Here is a 15,987-nt window from a genome sequence, read left to right as displayed (position 1 = left end):
AAAAAACTAATAAATAAACAAATAAATGAACAATTAAAAACAAACAAACAACGAATAAGTAAATAGGTAAGTAAATAAAAAACAATAAATAAATAAAATAAAACAAACAACCAAAATACACAAATAAATAACAAAACAAACAAAACATAAATAATCAAAAAATAAATAAAATAAAATAAATATTTTTTATTAAAATAATAGCTTCCAGCTACAATTTTACTTTGAATTTCCTTCACCATTTTGCTTCTTTATACTATCAAGCCGTGTTCCAAAGCCTGTGGCTCATCAACCAAAAATCCATTCTTGCTTTCATAATTGCACTGCTATCAAATCACTGTTGTATGAAAGTCTTATATAGGAAAGTGTTTGACAGCCAGCCTCATGTGTCAAAGACAGGAACAGTATCAAATCCTGCTGCTGTTGTGGCCTGCAAGGGGAAGGAGAGCTGTCCAAACAGACAGACGCAGCCGGATGAACAGCGTGCCTGTGTTTGAGAGGTCACATCTCCAGCACAGAGGCTAACAACAGGCTTCGGCTCCAGGGAAAAACAAGACCTTTAGAGAACTGGAGTCTTATAGACACTCAAAACATGCGATAAGCTGTTCGAACAGAAGAGGAAAAAAAAGGCACAAAGGTGCGAAGAATAGAGCGAGAGTAAGTGGAGGAGACTGGAGGATTGTCTAAATGAAAGGCAAGGAAAATAATTGCAGGATTCTGATCAAAGAGTGTCTACAGTAGGAGACTAAACATCGGATAAACAGTCCAACCCGGAGTTCTACGGAAAAAAGAAAAACAAGCAAACTCCTCAACCGAGCCTCCTAAATCAAACTGACAGTTATTGAGCTGGGTTACTATTTTTAAAAGGCATTTTCAGAGGCTTTTCAGGCCAGCAAGTTTATCAAAGGCAAGGCGGTATTAAGTTGCACAGCCAAAATTGTCAAATCACAAATTATTCTGTACAGCTCTGGAAAAGCTAACTGCTTTATTGAGCTTGTTCATTCATTTGTTGATTCATTCTTTGATTTGTTGATTTATTGATTTATTTATGATTGATGTATTGATTGATTGATTGATTGATTCATTCATTCATTCATTCATTCATTCATTCATTCATTCATTCATTCATTCACTCATTTATTAATTCATTCATAAAAAAATGTGGGTTTAGCTTTGGATATAGGTAATTACAGCATAGATGTATTACAATTTATTAAAACTGATAAACTGAAATATGATATTATTAATTTCTGAAAATCCTTTATAATAATAATAATAATAATAATAATAATAATAATAATAATAATTACAACTCTTGTATATAAAGGATAAAATAATATAATATATATTGTACTGTTTAAGGCATTATCATAAGCCAAGCCCTCCTGTATTAATAATATTTACCCCCACCCCACCCCCCCAAAAAAAACTTGAAAAAAGAAAGGAAATATAACGTATAATAAATATTGACATACATTACAGTATTTATTTATTCATTCACATCTTTTTGGCTTAGCCCCTTCTTTAATCTGGGGTCGCCCCAGCGGAATGAACCGGCAACTTATCCAGCATATGTTTTACGCAATGAATGCCCTTCCAGCTGCAACTCATCACTGGGAAACACTCATACACACTCATTCACACACATAGTACGGGCAATTTAGCTTACCCATTTCACCTGTAGCGCATGTCTTTGGACTTGTGGGGGAAACCGAAGCACCCAGAGGAAACCCATGCAAACACGGGGAGAACATGCAAACTTCACACAGAAATGCCAACTAACCCAGCCGAGGCTCGAGCCACAACCATCTTGCTGTGAGCCGATTGTGCTACCCACTGCACCACCGTGACACCCATATATTATATAATATAGCCAAACTAAAAGATTTTCCTCCAAATAAAATAAAGATATTACAGGAAATACAGTGAAAATGTCTTAATGACTCTGTTAAACATCACTTGGGAAATATATAAAAAAAAATAAAAATAAAAATTTGTCTCTGAATGTACATATCAAATAAAAATCTTAAACTTTTTATTTAAATATGGCAAAATATGGCTGATTTTGATTCTATACTACTTAAAAAAAAAAAAAAAAAGTTTTTCGAACTAGGCAACACTTCAACAGAGTGCAAGATTCAGGAAAACACATCAATCAAAAGCCACATGTCAGACATGTTCTGTATGTTATCATGTAATATTATAATAGTATGCATCATACCATAAGTGTGATATTAAAGCAGACTTTGTTTTTTTAACACTTGTGGCGTGTTGTGCAGCACTCATGATGACAGAACAATTGCATGGTGTGACTGTCAACAAGCGCCTCCAGAGGGAAAGACTCCTCGAGTGAAATGTGGCCCCAGAAAACAATTACACACACTGAATGACCAGTGATTTTCACAGTGGGTCTGGCTTTAGCACAGATTTGAAGCATAGAGAGTGTGTTCTGGATGAGCTCTTGCTCAGGGAGCTGCAGTGTGGAGCCCACGGCTGAACTGTAGGGGATGTTTTAATGGGCACAATGCATTGTTAGGACTGAGACTGCTGGAATTGAAGCAAACCTACATGAACAACATTACAAGGCCTCGCAGATATCTCGCAGAAGCTTCAGTTCTATGATAATTCATTTTAAATGGGCTTTTAGCTAGTATGATTCCAGCAATGATTTATGTTTAAGATCAGATCACCCATTTTTTAAATGGTGATGCCGTAAAGCCATAGAAGTGCATCACCGACTAAAGCTAGTGGATAGATGTGATCCCAGGCAAACATGGGAATAGGAATGATTAGAAAATGTAGTGACATTTTTGTGAAAATAAAAATTATTAGTGAAAAAAAGTCAACAAAGCAAAATGACAACATTAACTTAATTAAAATTGTCAGAAAAAGTAAACGTAATATATAGCTTTATGGTGAAATATTATTAACATTTAAATAAGAGTATATTTGACTACATTTTAAAATCATTTTTCATTAATAATGGCAACGCTAATTTTTCAGCATTATTATGGCTATTTTGACTTTAGTGTCAGAATTGTCCTTCAGAAATCTGTTTTAATACAGAATAAATTAAATTATATTCAATGTTGATAATTTATGAGTTCTGGAGAATTTAATAAACAATTGAAGATTTATTTGACAAAGAAATATTTTCTAATAGATTTACAACAGGCCAATTTATCAACTTCTCCCAAATTTATGAAAAAAAAAAAATAACTGGGAGAAAGATTACATCATAGATAAATACATTATAGTAACTTAAACATTGTACATCAGATGTGAATCATCCTTTTAAGTTTAAAAATAATAATTTTTGCCATCCTTATAGACATCAGTGTGTATTTACCAACTATAAATGTTATGACTTGCTAGTGTGTATTTAAAGGTCTAAAACCTAAAATAATATTATTTGTTGTAATTTTAGCAAGCGTTGAACATGTTCTTCTCTGGCTCAGTGCCATCTTTAGCGGAAAAGCAAATTTGACTTTAGCAACTGATCAGATGGCACATTTAACATTCTAAACTGATCACAAGAGATATATAAAATTAAAACTTCCACAACTCTTTCACTCAGTGTCAGAACTAAAGCACCACCCACAATCCACCAATGGTCCTCTGGTGTGCTTCATCAGCCCAGCTCTCACCTCACTAACTGCAGCTGGGACAAACCCCTGTCCCTCAGTCAGAGCCTCTCCACCCCCTTACCCACCACAGAGAGAACAGCAGCGCAGCCGAAACGCTTCCAGCACCTCCAGTCCCAAACTCCCACTGAGGGAACACGGCTGTAGGCCATGCTTTCTCTCTGTCTGCTTAATGAGGCCCCATTTGCACCTCCTATTCCCAATCCCCAGCCATCAGGACCACCACTACAGATGAAATGAAGATAAAAATACATGCAGGAATGCTCTAGAAGCTATGGAGCATCCTTGACTGAAGCAAGTGGACAGACGAGATATCGGGAGAATATGGAAATGGAATTAAATTAAAAACTCGATGTTTGACTAGAATTAGGAGTGATATTCTGAAAAATTAACGTTTAGAAATCAATAACTGTATAAATAATGATAATATTTGTTAGACTGAATAATAAAATGATGGATGGATGGATAGATAGATAAAGAAAGAAAAACTAATAGATATAGAGGAATGGATTGATGGATGGATGAATTAATGGATGGTTTGATAGATGGATTGATGAATGAATGGATGGATGGATGGATGATAGATCAATGGATGGTTTGATAGATAGATAGACAGACAGACAGACAGACAGACAGACAGACAGACAGACATACAGACATACAGACAGACAGACAGACAGACAGACAGACAGACAGACAGATAGATAGATAGATAGATAGATAGATAGATAGATAGATAGATAGATAGATAGATAGACAGATAGACAGATAGACAGATAGATAGATAGATAGATAGATAGATAGATAGATAGATAGATAGATAGATAGATAGATAGATAGATAGATAGATAGATAGATAGATAGATAGACAGACAGACAGTCAGATAGATAGATCAGTATGTCCAGTAGATTTTGCTTGCAAGTGTTTAGTTTTTGATCTCCATCTCCACAAATGACCTGCTGTTTCCCCAACAGCCACACCACCAGCAGCAACAGCAGCACAGAATCAGAATGAATTGGACTTGATTAGTCACTTACTTGAGTGCAGTGCTCCTGGGCTTGGGCTTCTCAGCGGCCTGTGAACAACACAACAGCCCATCAGATTACAAAGAATCACACACACAGACAGAGAGAGGGAGCACAAGATATCAGAAAACAGCAGAATCGCAATATCTGAGTGTCTGCTCATTTTCCCTCATAGACTCATTTGCTTGCATGTTTATTTGGGAGAGGGGGACTTTGAGAGAACAGTTAAGCATGACCCGAAACAGTAGATCAGTGCTGCTTGAGGAAATGTATATTGATTTTCCAGGATGGAGATTCTACTCAGGCAGAACGTTTGTAAATTCCTGTGATTTCTTGAGTTCACACCAGAGTTCAGTAATTCGTGTCGTTCACACGCATCTTTAGTTGTCGAGATGTTTAAGTAGTACTAAAACGAGCACAGTCAATTAGCTATTATTACCCTTGACAACCCACATATAGCATGACATGCAGAAGTGCATATGCCTGTTGCTTCCAGCGACCAGAGAGAAATTTGCTGGGTATCAAAGGTGGAAGAGAGTACAGTTCATTCAGTTTTTATCAGAATTTACATGTGATATTAATAATGTGGTTGCAAATATTCATCACATTTATTGTGTATTATAATTATACAAATATAATAATGTCTTCAATCAAACTTTAGTTTCCCGGTATAATACAATATGGCATTGTCAAAAGTATGAAAGGCACTGTCAGCAAAACACATATATTTTTGCTTCCAGCATCATATCATATCATATCATATCTATCTATCTATCTATCTATCTATCTATCTATCTATCTATCTATCTATCTATCTATCTATCTATCTATCTATCTATCTATCTATCTATCTATCTATCTATCTATCTATCTATCTATCTATCTATCTATCTATCTATCTATCTATCTATCTATCTATCTATCTATCTATCATCTATCTATCCATCCATCCATCCATCCATCCATCCATCCATCCATCCATCCATCCATCCATCCATCCATCCATCCATCCATCCATCCATCCATCCATCCATCCATCCATCCATCTATCTATCTATCTATCTATCTATCTATCTATCTATCTATCTATCTATCTATCTATCTATCTATCTATCTATCTATCTATCTAGTTAAACTGTTAAATACAAAGCTTAAAACAAACACAACAAATTATTACACTACCAGACAAAAGCATTGTCACCTATCCAAGTTTTAGGATCAACAAATAATAACTTGACTTCTGGTTGATCATTTGGTATCCAAAGTGGCTTATATGAAAAGCAAAAGCCTCTAGATAAGACTTATATTACCAAAATAAAATATGATCATGCCTTGCTTTTTAATTATTTAATTAGGACAGTAATGCCACTTAACAGAAATAATGTACAGTATAGAATATAAAGTCATGGTGCAGTGGAAAAATAGTTAATATTTTGTATGACTCCTATGAGCTTGGACAACAGCATCCATATATCTCTGACTCAAATAACTTATTAATAAAGTAATCTGGAATGACAGAGAAAGCGTTCTTGCAGGACTCCCAGACTTCATCAAGATTCGTTGGATTCATCTTCAATCCCTCCTCCATCTTACCCCATACATGCTCAATAATGTTCTGGTGACTGGGCTGGCCAATCCTGGAGCACCTTGACCTACTTTGCTTTCAGGAACTTTGATGTGGAGCCTCAAGTATGACAAGTAGTGCTATCCGGCTGAAGAATTTCCCCTTTTCTGTGGTTTGTAATGTAATGGGTTGCACAAATGTCTTGACGCCTCAGGCTGTTAATGTTGCCATCAACTCCCGCATACTGAATGTAATCCCAAACCATGATTTTTCTTTCACCAAACTTGACTTATTTCTATGACAATCTTGGGTCCCTGCGGGTTCCAACTGGTCTTCTGCAGTATTTGTGATGATTATGATGCAGTTCAACAGATGATTTATCTGAAAAATCTGCCTTCTAATACTTTTCCAAATGATCAACTAGAAGTCGAGTTATTATGTGTTGCTCTTACAACAGGGATCGACGACAAGACGTTTGTCAGGTAGTGTATATAATGTGAATTATAATTCATTATATTAACTATTTATAGTTATTTTAATGCAGGATTTAAGTTGGTAATTGTAGTACCATGTAGGAACTTCCATTACGTTTTGTAACTGATTTTGTTAAAATACTGTAATACCATTGCAATGCAAACAAAAAAATAATTTATTTCAAACACATATTACACATGTAGTGTATGTTGATTCTATATGTTCTATATCTATATCTATATGTTCAGATTCTATATCTGTCAGTGAATTCTTTGTTTAATGTAATACCACTGACCTTAAAAATACTTATTTTAAAATTCTAAAAACAAACAATATATGATTTTTTTTTATTATTAATCTGTGTGTTATTGAATTCTGCCATTTACACATGTTGAACAAGATATAGTACAATTGTTAAAATTAGCATTAGAGTTTTCAAGAGTTTGATTGTGAATTACAATTTAATTTGAATGCTAACAAAAAAATCAATATTTTCCTGTTTCGACTATTAATGCTGATAATATTAGCCCTATCGCTCCATCTCTTTACTCAATCACATTCATCTCCTGAGCTAATCAGCACATGTTCCTCTATGACAGCATGCTGTTTATTATGTCTGTTTGTCACAGCGACTCCTTCAGCTGTTGTAAATACATCATAGAGTGCTTTACTGCCACATAAGCACTACCTTCAGAATCAAATCTCTCCAGGTAAATGGGGATATATTGAGATCTCCAGCACTAAAGATGAACACAGCTCTACCTGGGCTTTTTTGGGTTTAATGCTGCGCCCATTGATCTGTGTACAGTCCATTTATCATTCAGGGAGAGAGAGCCGGTGATCTTCACAGTGTATTAGATGAAACAACTCAGATCATCTGTCACAGGCCCTCTTATTGCTGTTTCCCTCTCAGTGGGGAATTTGGGCTCATTCCAGGCTGCTCGCAGATGGATGTTGCTAGGCAACCGTGGTTGGGGGCCGTTGCTGAAGGCGATGGTGTGCGTACGTAAACCCACATGCATGCAGACACACACACACACACACATATACATGTGCCATCATGAGGATGAGGAGTGTTTGGGCATTTGGTTTAGAGGTTATATACTGTATGAGAGAGGAGGGTGGTGAGAGAGTATCGACATCATTAATGGGATTTGGATCAAATTAGATTTCCCCAAAAGCCAGTGTGATAGAATGATTTAGTATAGCACCTGTTGAAATCAACATTGAGTAATTATGATCAATTTGTGCTACATCAGACCTTAAATATTCAATTTTCAATGGAAATGAGGATACAGCTGCTATGAAGGAAAATGTGTTTCGATTATATTAATATTTTTTCTAAAAACTCTTGTGAACTTACAGCTTTTTCATTAAGTGTGCTGTGTAAAAACCTAATCTCTGCAACAATTTTGATAACAGATGTTTGTAGGTTTATGTATATCACTGCCATAGCTTAAACAAAATAGTTGTAAGCATGTTATGCAAAAAGTAAGTCAAAGAAAGCCAAACTTTTTGTCTGAATTTTTAACACATTAAATAAGTAAATACAACCTCATGCTGTTTCAATTACATTTACACACTGGCTGAACTTTTTGTCCATCATCAAATTAAATAAAGACATAAATAAAGTAATTTATTAATAAAGTCATCTGGAATGGCAAAGAAAGCGTTCATGCAGGACTCCCAGAGTTCTTTTGGATCATCTTCAATGCCTCCTCCTTTATCTTACCCCAGACATGCTCAATAATGTTGATGTCTGGTGACTGGGCTGGCCAATCCTGAAGCACACTGACCATCTTTGCTTTCAGGAACCTTGATATGGAGGCTGAAGTATGAGAAGGAGCGCTATCCTGCTGAAGAATTTGCCCTCTGTTGTGATTTGTAATGTAATGGGCAGCACAAATGTCTTAATACCTCGGGGCTGTTGATGTTGCCATCCACTTTGCAGATCTTTTGTTCACCCTCAAACTGAATGTAACCCCAAACCATGATTTTTTTCCCCAGGAGGTTATACTACATAATTTTTAGATCAAAGATCATGTGACTTTTACAAAATACCTAATCTGTTCATTTAGAGAATAGTATTTTAACTTCTGTTTTGCAAACTTTTTTTCTTCATATTGCCTGAAAAACCTGCTCATTTAATCATAAAATGATTTTGCGATGTATGAAAGTTATTAAAAAATTGATGTGTTTCTATTAGACATATTTTTGATTAATTTAAATTAACTAAATTGTAAGTTTAACAGAAATAAAGCAAAAATAAGACATATTTTCTCTATTGTTTTTAATGTGTAATCTGCAGTGATTCATTGGGATGTAAATATTTCCTTCATTAAAGCTGTCAAGTAAACAGTCAGGTAACTTTTTTGTTGTTGTCTTAACTGTACACTGCAATGGTCCACCTTGTACTTGGTTGATAACTACTACACACTGAAAATATCTGTAAATTAAAATGTTAATAAACAGTTAACATTGTAGATCATTTCTGACACTGTCAAGTTTAATTTAGGAGAGGTCAAAATAGCATAACACAATAATTTATTAAAGTAAAATGACACAAAAAACTTGTGCCCCTCAAGATCACCCTTTGCAATTGAATAAAACTTTAAAAATAGTATTTCGTTATTTTATTTTATTATTATTTTTATATTATTTTATGTTTTGTATTATGTTTCTCCTTTCCTTTCCTTTCTCTATATATATATATATATATTATTTCATATTTTAATTCATTTTATGCCCATAAAAAGTGAGAAAGGAAAAACATTTCTCTCTCTCTCTCTCTCTCTCTCTCTCTCTCTCTCTCTCTCTCTCTCTCTCTCTCTGTCAAATTGTATTGTTATATTATCTTGTGTTATTTTAGTTTTTTATTTTATTTTTATAGTATTTTTATGCTTAAATAAATAGTGAGACAGGAATTCCATTCATTCTCCTTCTCCTGTTTCTCTCTCACTCACCCATATTTTATCTTTCAATTATCTTGTGCTATTTTATTTTAATTTTTCATTTTATTGCGTTTAAAACATTTTTTATGCCTATAGAAATAGTGAAAAAGGAAGTTCATCTTCTCTCTTTCTCTTTCTTTCTCACTCACACATGCACAAACACATACACACACAAACACACACGCAGGTGTTCATTATGCCTTACCGCAGGTCCTTTCATGCAGCTCACACAGAGAAAAATGCTTGTATATGTCTTGGAAAAATGCCTCTAAGCAAATCGCATGTCTATATGTATGAAGAGTGTGTATCACAGCATATATTAGTGAGCATGAATTATATTCAGAAAAACAGGCTTCTTTTCAATTATTTATGAGACTTTAGACCTTATTTCTGATTCTCAGTTTAAGACGCTGTGAGAATTTTATCCCCTGAAATGACCTGTATAAAGGTCAGCCGGGTGTCATTATTTTCAATGGTTTCACTGATATGTATACGTGTATGTACTGTGGGCACACCTGTATATACATCATTACACAAGAACACGATGTTTCCCGCTCTGATGATATATGGAAGCTCATTATATTGTGATAATCCACTGTGTGTTCAGAGCGAGACTGTCAATCAAACTCAAACATTCTTCTGTCTGGAAAATCAATTACAATTCAAATAGATTAAACATTCAACAGCTGCATCAGTGACTCGCAGGGTTCAGTTACCTGATCATTGTCCTCTTCATCACTGCTGATTTTCAGGTCATCCTCAAGCATTCTGAGAAAAAAAAGAATAAATAATTAAATAAATACATTTTTTCAAACAGTTTAATGCACTGCCACAGTAAATATTCTCAATTTTATCCCTTGGCTATCACTCCATGTTTTGAGAAATGATAGATTATAATTACAGATTATATATAGCAGGGTTGCCCAAACTTTTTTTCATGAAGGGCCAAAAACCAAATTTAACTAAGGACTGTGGGCTGAAGGTGCATTAAAGTTTCTATGCGTAATCTCCTAATTTATTTCCTAATATTTAAAAATAACTAGAAAACATTGCTTTAAAGTATATTAACTAATGCAGTATATTTAAAAAAATAGTAATAATTAATTTATTACAGCAGAAACAATCCTATCAATACAATGGGGTTCAATGCTGAATACCCTAAGCTGCACCTGCCTTTGCTCTGATTTGTGCATTTCGAGTGACAGTATTTAAAGATTTTAAAAATCTGATGATTTTACAAAACTTAAGATATCAAAAAACAAACATATAAATGGTTACATCACATTCGAAATGACAATATTATTTGCAAGATATCCACCCATCCACCAACCCGTCATTCTCCCTCTATTCTCAAATGGGATGGTGGATCAAATCAAAGGTTGCAAAGTGCTAACTTTGGCCTGTGGGCCCTTATTTGGGCATCTCTGTCAATTAGTTTTTCAAGATAAATTCAGATTAAGACAATCAACAAAAAATAAGGAACACAATTTTTTAAAAAGATCATTTAAAAAAAATATATAATGCAAAATGGTTACAGATTTTATGAAAAAGATTTAAATATGAGTGTGCATTTATACACCATTGAAGTCAAAATCATTAGCCTTCCTGTAAAATTGTTAATCCTGTAAATTGTTCAAGTATTTCCCAACTTATTTAACAGACCAAGGCAATTTTCAAAGTTTTTTCTACAATACTTTTTTCTTCTGGAAAAAGTCTTATTTCTTTTACAGTTTTTCCCAGTGGCTTTGGTGCATTTCTCACAAAACTATTCACATTTGCACAAAAGTTAATGCATTTCTCAAAATAATTATTAATTTGTGTACATCATTTCTCATTCCTTCCAACAAATTGCAGATGCTTTTGGACATGCATCAATTGCTTTCATACAACTCTCTGCTGTTTTATAACATTATCATTTGCTTATGTTATGTCAGTCAAAATTACTAAACGTGTGAATGCTATACAACTAATAGTTCATTACTTATTCATTACAGTTGTTGATGTAATAGAAATTAAAGTTATTATGTTGAACTAGTTGTCAAAATCTTTCAAGCAAATTTTATTTAAAAAATTAAGTCTTTTTTCCCCCCCTGAAAATGTCTTCTAAACTGAACAATTTCATGAATGATTTACAGAACTGTGTGTGTTGTAGGTTCAGTTCCAATATTTACTGCAATATTGTTTAAAGTTGTGCACAGCTTTACCCAAAGAAAGCTTATGTTTGTTGTAAATAAGGGTGTATTTATTATTTTGCACAATGCTTTGAAATGCAGCAAATGCAGTAAAATGTGAAACATACATATTCAGTGTCTTGTACTTCACTAAATGCAGTGATGTCTAAATTTACTGTAGTTTTCAAATGTCTGTGTTAATAGTATAAAATGCTGTCTTGAGCATTTTCAGGAAGTGTCACCAAAATCAGACTTTTTTTTTTTTTTTTTTTTTTTTGGAAAAAATAAATGTCCAGAGTGAAGTGTCATAATGAAAACATGACAAAGCCATTTGACAATCTTGTTCATAAACAATGGTGTCAGGACTTTTCATCTTGATGACACTGACACTTTCATTGACATGACATTTTGAGGAATGAGTGATCCATTTTGAGCTAGTGATCCACTTTTTCAGGTTATCAAGGTTTTGCAGTTTGTACTAATTGTTTTTGAAGTGCATTATCTGTTGTGCAAATGTCAATAGTGTTGTGAGAAATGCACCAAAGCAACTAAGACAACCTGTAACTTGGCTGGATTAGATTTTTTACAATTATTTAAAGGTCAATATTTCCGTTTTTCTTAATTGCTTTGGCTCAATTATCAAAAGAAATTTTAATTTTTCTAAACAATAAGTTTTGATCTCTGAACAATTAGCTTTTTGGTTACTTCAGATTAGCATTACTTATTGATTTAAGCAAATTGCAAATACTTTGGCACAATGTGTGCAAACAGTAAGTACAATGTTCTGTAGTTTGGACAAAAATTAATTGCAAAAGACTTCTTGATCCAAACCGATGAGCTGATTCTCATATAAACTGTCAAACTCTTCACAACTTTACAATCATTTTTTATTGTGTAAGTCATCACACTCAAAACCATTCATTCAATTATCAAACATTTGTATATGCAAATGTTTACACCATAAATAAATAAATAAATACAATTTGTATTATCTATTTATCATATATGGATCCGGACGGACGGACGGACGGACGGACGGACGGACGGACGGACGGACGGACGGACGGACGGACGGACGGACGGACGGACGGACGGACGGACGGACGGACGGACGGACGGACGGACGGACGGACAGACAGACAGACAGACAGACAGATAGATAGATAGATAGATAGATAGATAGATAGATAGATATATAGATAGATAGATAGATAGATGGGTGGGGCTGTAATTTTGAGCTCCTCCTCTCATCCTTCAGTGACAGCAAACTGGCGTAACAAAGCACATTTTACCCAAGCATCATCAACAAGAACAGATTTTGATCAAAAATTAACAAAACAGTCGATTTTTCCAGTCAATTAATGTGTTCACATTAATTGTCCACCTTAATGATGTGTACTAGCAAGATAAACATCATAAATTTTGAATTTATGCAGACTTTATGGCTTGAATGCTAGCAGAAACACTACAGCCCTTAAATAAAGACAGACTAACGCTCCCCTCAAACTAAAACAATAAAAGGCCTTTATAAGAAGAAAATGTGTTTACAGTTTAGTTTTCTATGACCTAAGCTATCGTGCAGGCCTTTCGATGGAGAAGGACTTTGAACAAAACTACTAGTCATTACCCTTGTAATATCTAGCAGATGCTGAGAAAAATCTACATAGGAAACCAGGTGCTGAAAGAGCAGCGTTTCTGCTAACAGATGATTTGCAGGTTCATGGCTCTCTATATCACAGAGTGAGCTACATGATCTCTCCTGCAGATAATAAATAACGGTAAAGCGCTGATTTCAGATCAGAACAGCAGAAAAACAAACAAAAACAAAGATTAGCAATGAAAACTGAACAAATAATAAGAAAAAAAGGGGTTTTCCATAAATCAGGCTAATCGTGTGTGGGAAGCTGATGTTTCATTCAACATGTGATGCCTCATTAGAAGCTACTGATACAAACAATTAGGCTTTCTGACATAAATAAATCAAATCCACAAGTTTTAAATATACATACAAGCACATGGATAGTATATTGATTAGATTGAAAAGCCATCTGCAGCCCAATCTCTGAAGACAAATCGATCGACATTTTAAATCAACGAGTAAAACGAGGTATTTACAAAATCCATGATCTTTTACTATACAGAAATGTGTGAAATGTATTAATATGCCAGCAATATACAGAAAAAAATATGATAGATAATGTGTTTTTCAGAGCGACTGTATAACTATGAACAGAGGGATACTGTATTTACCTCTTCAAAACGGGAAGAAGGAAAACCAATTCCTACTCTTTGCTAAACTTTCCAATATCCTTCAGTGACATTAGGGGTGATTCTGATTAAGATTGAAGCTTTTGACTTCATCCCGGTAACTCTAGGAATATGGAAACAAAGTTTCAGCTTTTTCTGCAATAGGGTAAATCCCCTTCACACTGAACTCTAGAATTTTCCAATAACCTTCAGTGATGTTTAGGTGTGGTGGTTTTTGGTTAACACCAAAGGCATTTGACTTCACCCTGGAGTAATCCTAGACACACCGCAAGGAAAATAAAGATATTTTTTTCTTTCCTTGTAAAATGTAGAAGGTAGGAACTCTAAAAGTTTCCATTAAGCTTCACTGATGGTTAGATCTAGTGATTTGTGGCCAAAATAGCAGGCATTTGACCTGATGTAACAGGTCACTGTGGGAACATCACAGTGTATTTGGACAGCTGGGTTCCAAGTCATTTCCTAGGGTGTTGGCTTGATCAAACCTGAAAATGAACTCTGGTGGAATCCCTCTGTTAGTGTGGCTTATTTGAATAAGTGTGAATGGTGCAATCTAACACGCAGACTGAGGTATCACCCAAAAACTGAATATGATGTCACAAGGTTGTCAGGGCTCGGTTCAAAAGCCATGACAAATTAAAGGAGGACATAAACAGGTGGTTTGGTGCCAATGAAAAAAGTATTCATTTAAACATGAAATAAAATTAGAATTTCAAAATGGAAATAATGAAATTAGGCTAACAAAAATCAACTGTTAACCAAAACTTTAAAGCTAGAAACAATGAAACACAAAAACAAAACAAAAAAGCATATGCTAACATTGCCTTTACAGGGGAGAGAACAGGTGTTCTGAATTTTACAGATGAGTCTCCTATAGTCCCACTTATTGGTTAGCCAAAGCAGAAAGAATAGAGACTAGTCACAAGGTACAGGCTGTTTCTCAATTCCAAGAATGCTAAGAATTGACTGGCGTTCTTGTGGAGACTGGTCTTGCCAAGTTATCTCGGAAAAACAAACTCGCAAGTCCGCGAGAACAGAGAATGCGTCCTGTGAGAAATGAGATGCTGCGTTCTTCCCTGGTTCTTCCTGATAGTCACATGACCTTCGCGCATTTTTAATGGAAAATTATTTAAACATTAAAATTACATTCATACAGCGATTTATTGTTTTTCACCATTTTCACAATATATATTATGCATAAAAAAAACCTTTATGCAATACAATCATACAATGCACAGCACAAATAAAATTAATTTTAACATGAATTTTAGCAAATAAACCCCCTTAATGTGTTTATGCCTTTACTAAGATTTTCATGAGATAATAAGCTATATCTTTGAGCTTACAAACAGGTCTCTAATAAACAGGTATAAAATTCTGCTCTTCCCACTTACTTATTAAGCCGCAACTTCTAGGACTTCTCAAGCAAATTTTGTTCTCAAGTCTGCATCGACGGATTCTTAATATCAAAAAAAACATATGGGAACTTTCACGTGTCCTCCGTTCTTGCGGTCTTGAGTTTTGGAACTGAACTTTGGCAGTTGATGATGACGTTACATGAGCGGATATTGAGAAACAGCCACAGTAAATAAGACAGAACTCTCGAGCACTTTAAATCACTTTCAAACTTTTAAAAATATATATATATTGTTGCTATTTTGCCAATTGTAGCTCAGGAGTTGGAAACCAATATCAATAAGGCTGAATAATAAACAGAGTATGCTAAATATATTAGACTATTTTTATAAGGTGTATGGCATAAGGCAATGTACGAGCACATCTGAAAAATGTGTAAAATACAATTAGTACTAATAGTACAATAATACTGACTACAATTGACATTATGCCACTGCATTTATAATAGGAGTAACTTATAAAATGACTTGATGGGTTCA

At 34.5% G+C, this 15,987-nt stretch overlaps 1 protein-coding gene across 1 annotated transcript in view; it reads right to left on the bottom strand.

Moving 5' to 3' along the window:
• Positions 1-15,987, bottom strand: part of aff2 (ALF transcription elongation factor 2) — a 408,692-nt gene that overhangs the window by 106,386 nt on the left and 286,319 nt on the right. The window contains exons 8-9 of the mRNA XM_087281430.1: positions 10,373-10,424; positions 4,680-4,717 (exon numbers count right to left, since the gene is read on the bottom strand). Coding sequence (XP_087137556.1) covers positions 4,680-4,717; positions 10,373-10,424 — 90 coding nt within the window. The remainder of the gene's footprint in view (positions 1-4,679; positions 4,718-10,372; positions 10,425-15,987) is intronic.

Source organism: Danio rerio, chromosome 14 (assembly GCF_052040795.2).
Source record: "Danio rerio strain M-AB ecotype USA chromosome 14, GRCz13ab, whole genome shotgun sequence".
NCBI classification, from domain to species: domain Eukaryota; kingdom Metazoa; phylum Chordata; class Actinopteri; order Cypriniformes; family Danionidae; genus Danio; species Danio rerio.
Note: the sequence above shows the minus strand (reverse complement) of the source record. Positions and strands in the feature narration are given on the sequence as shown.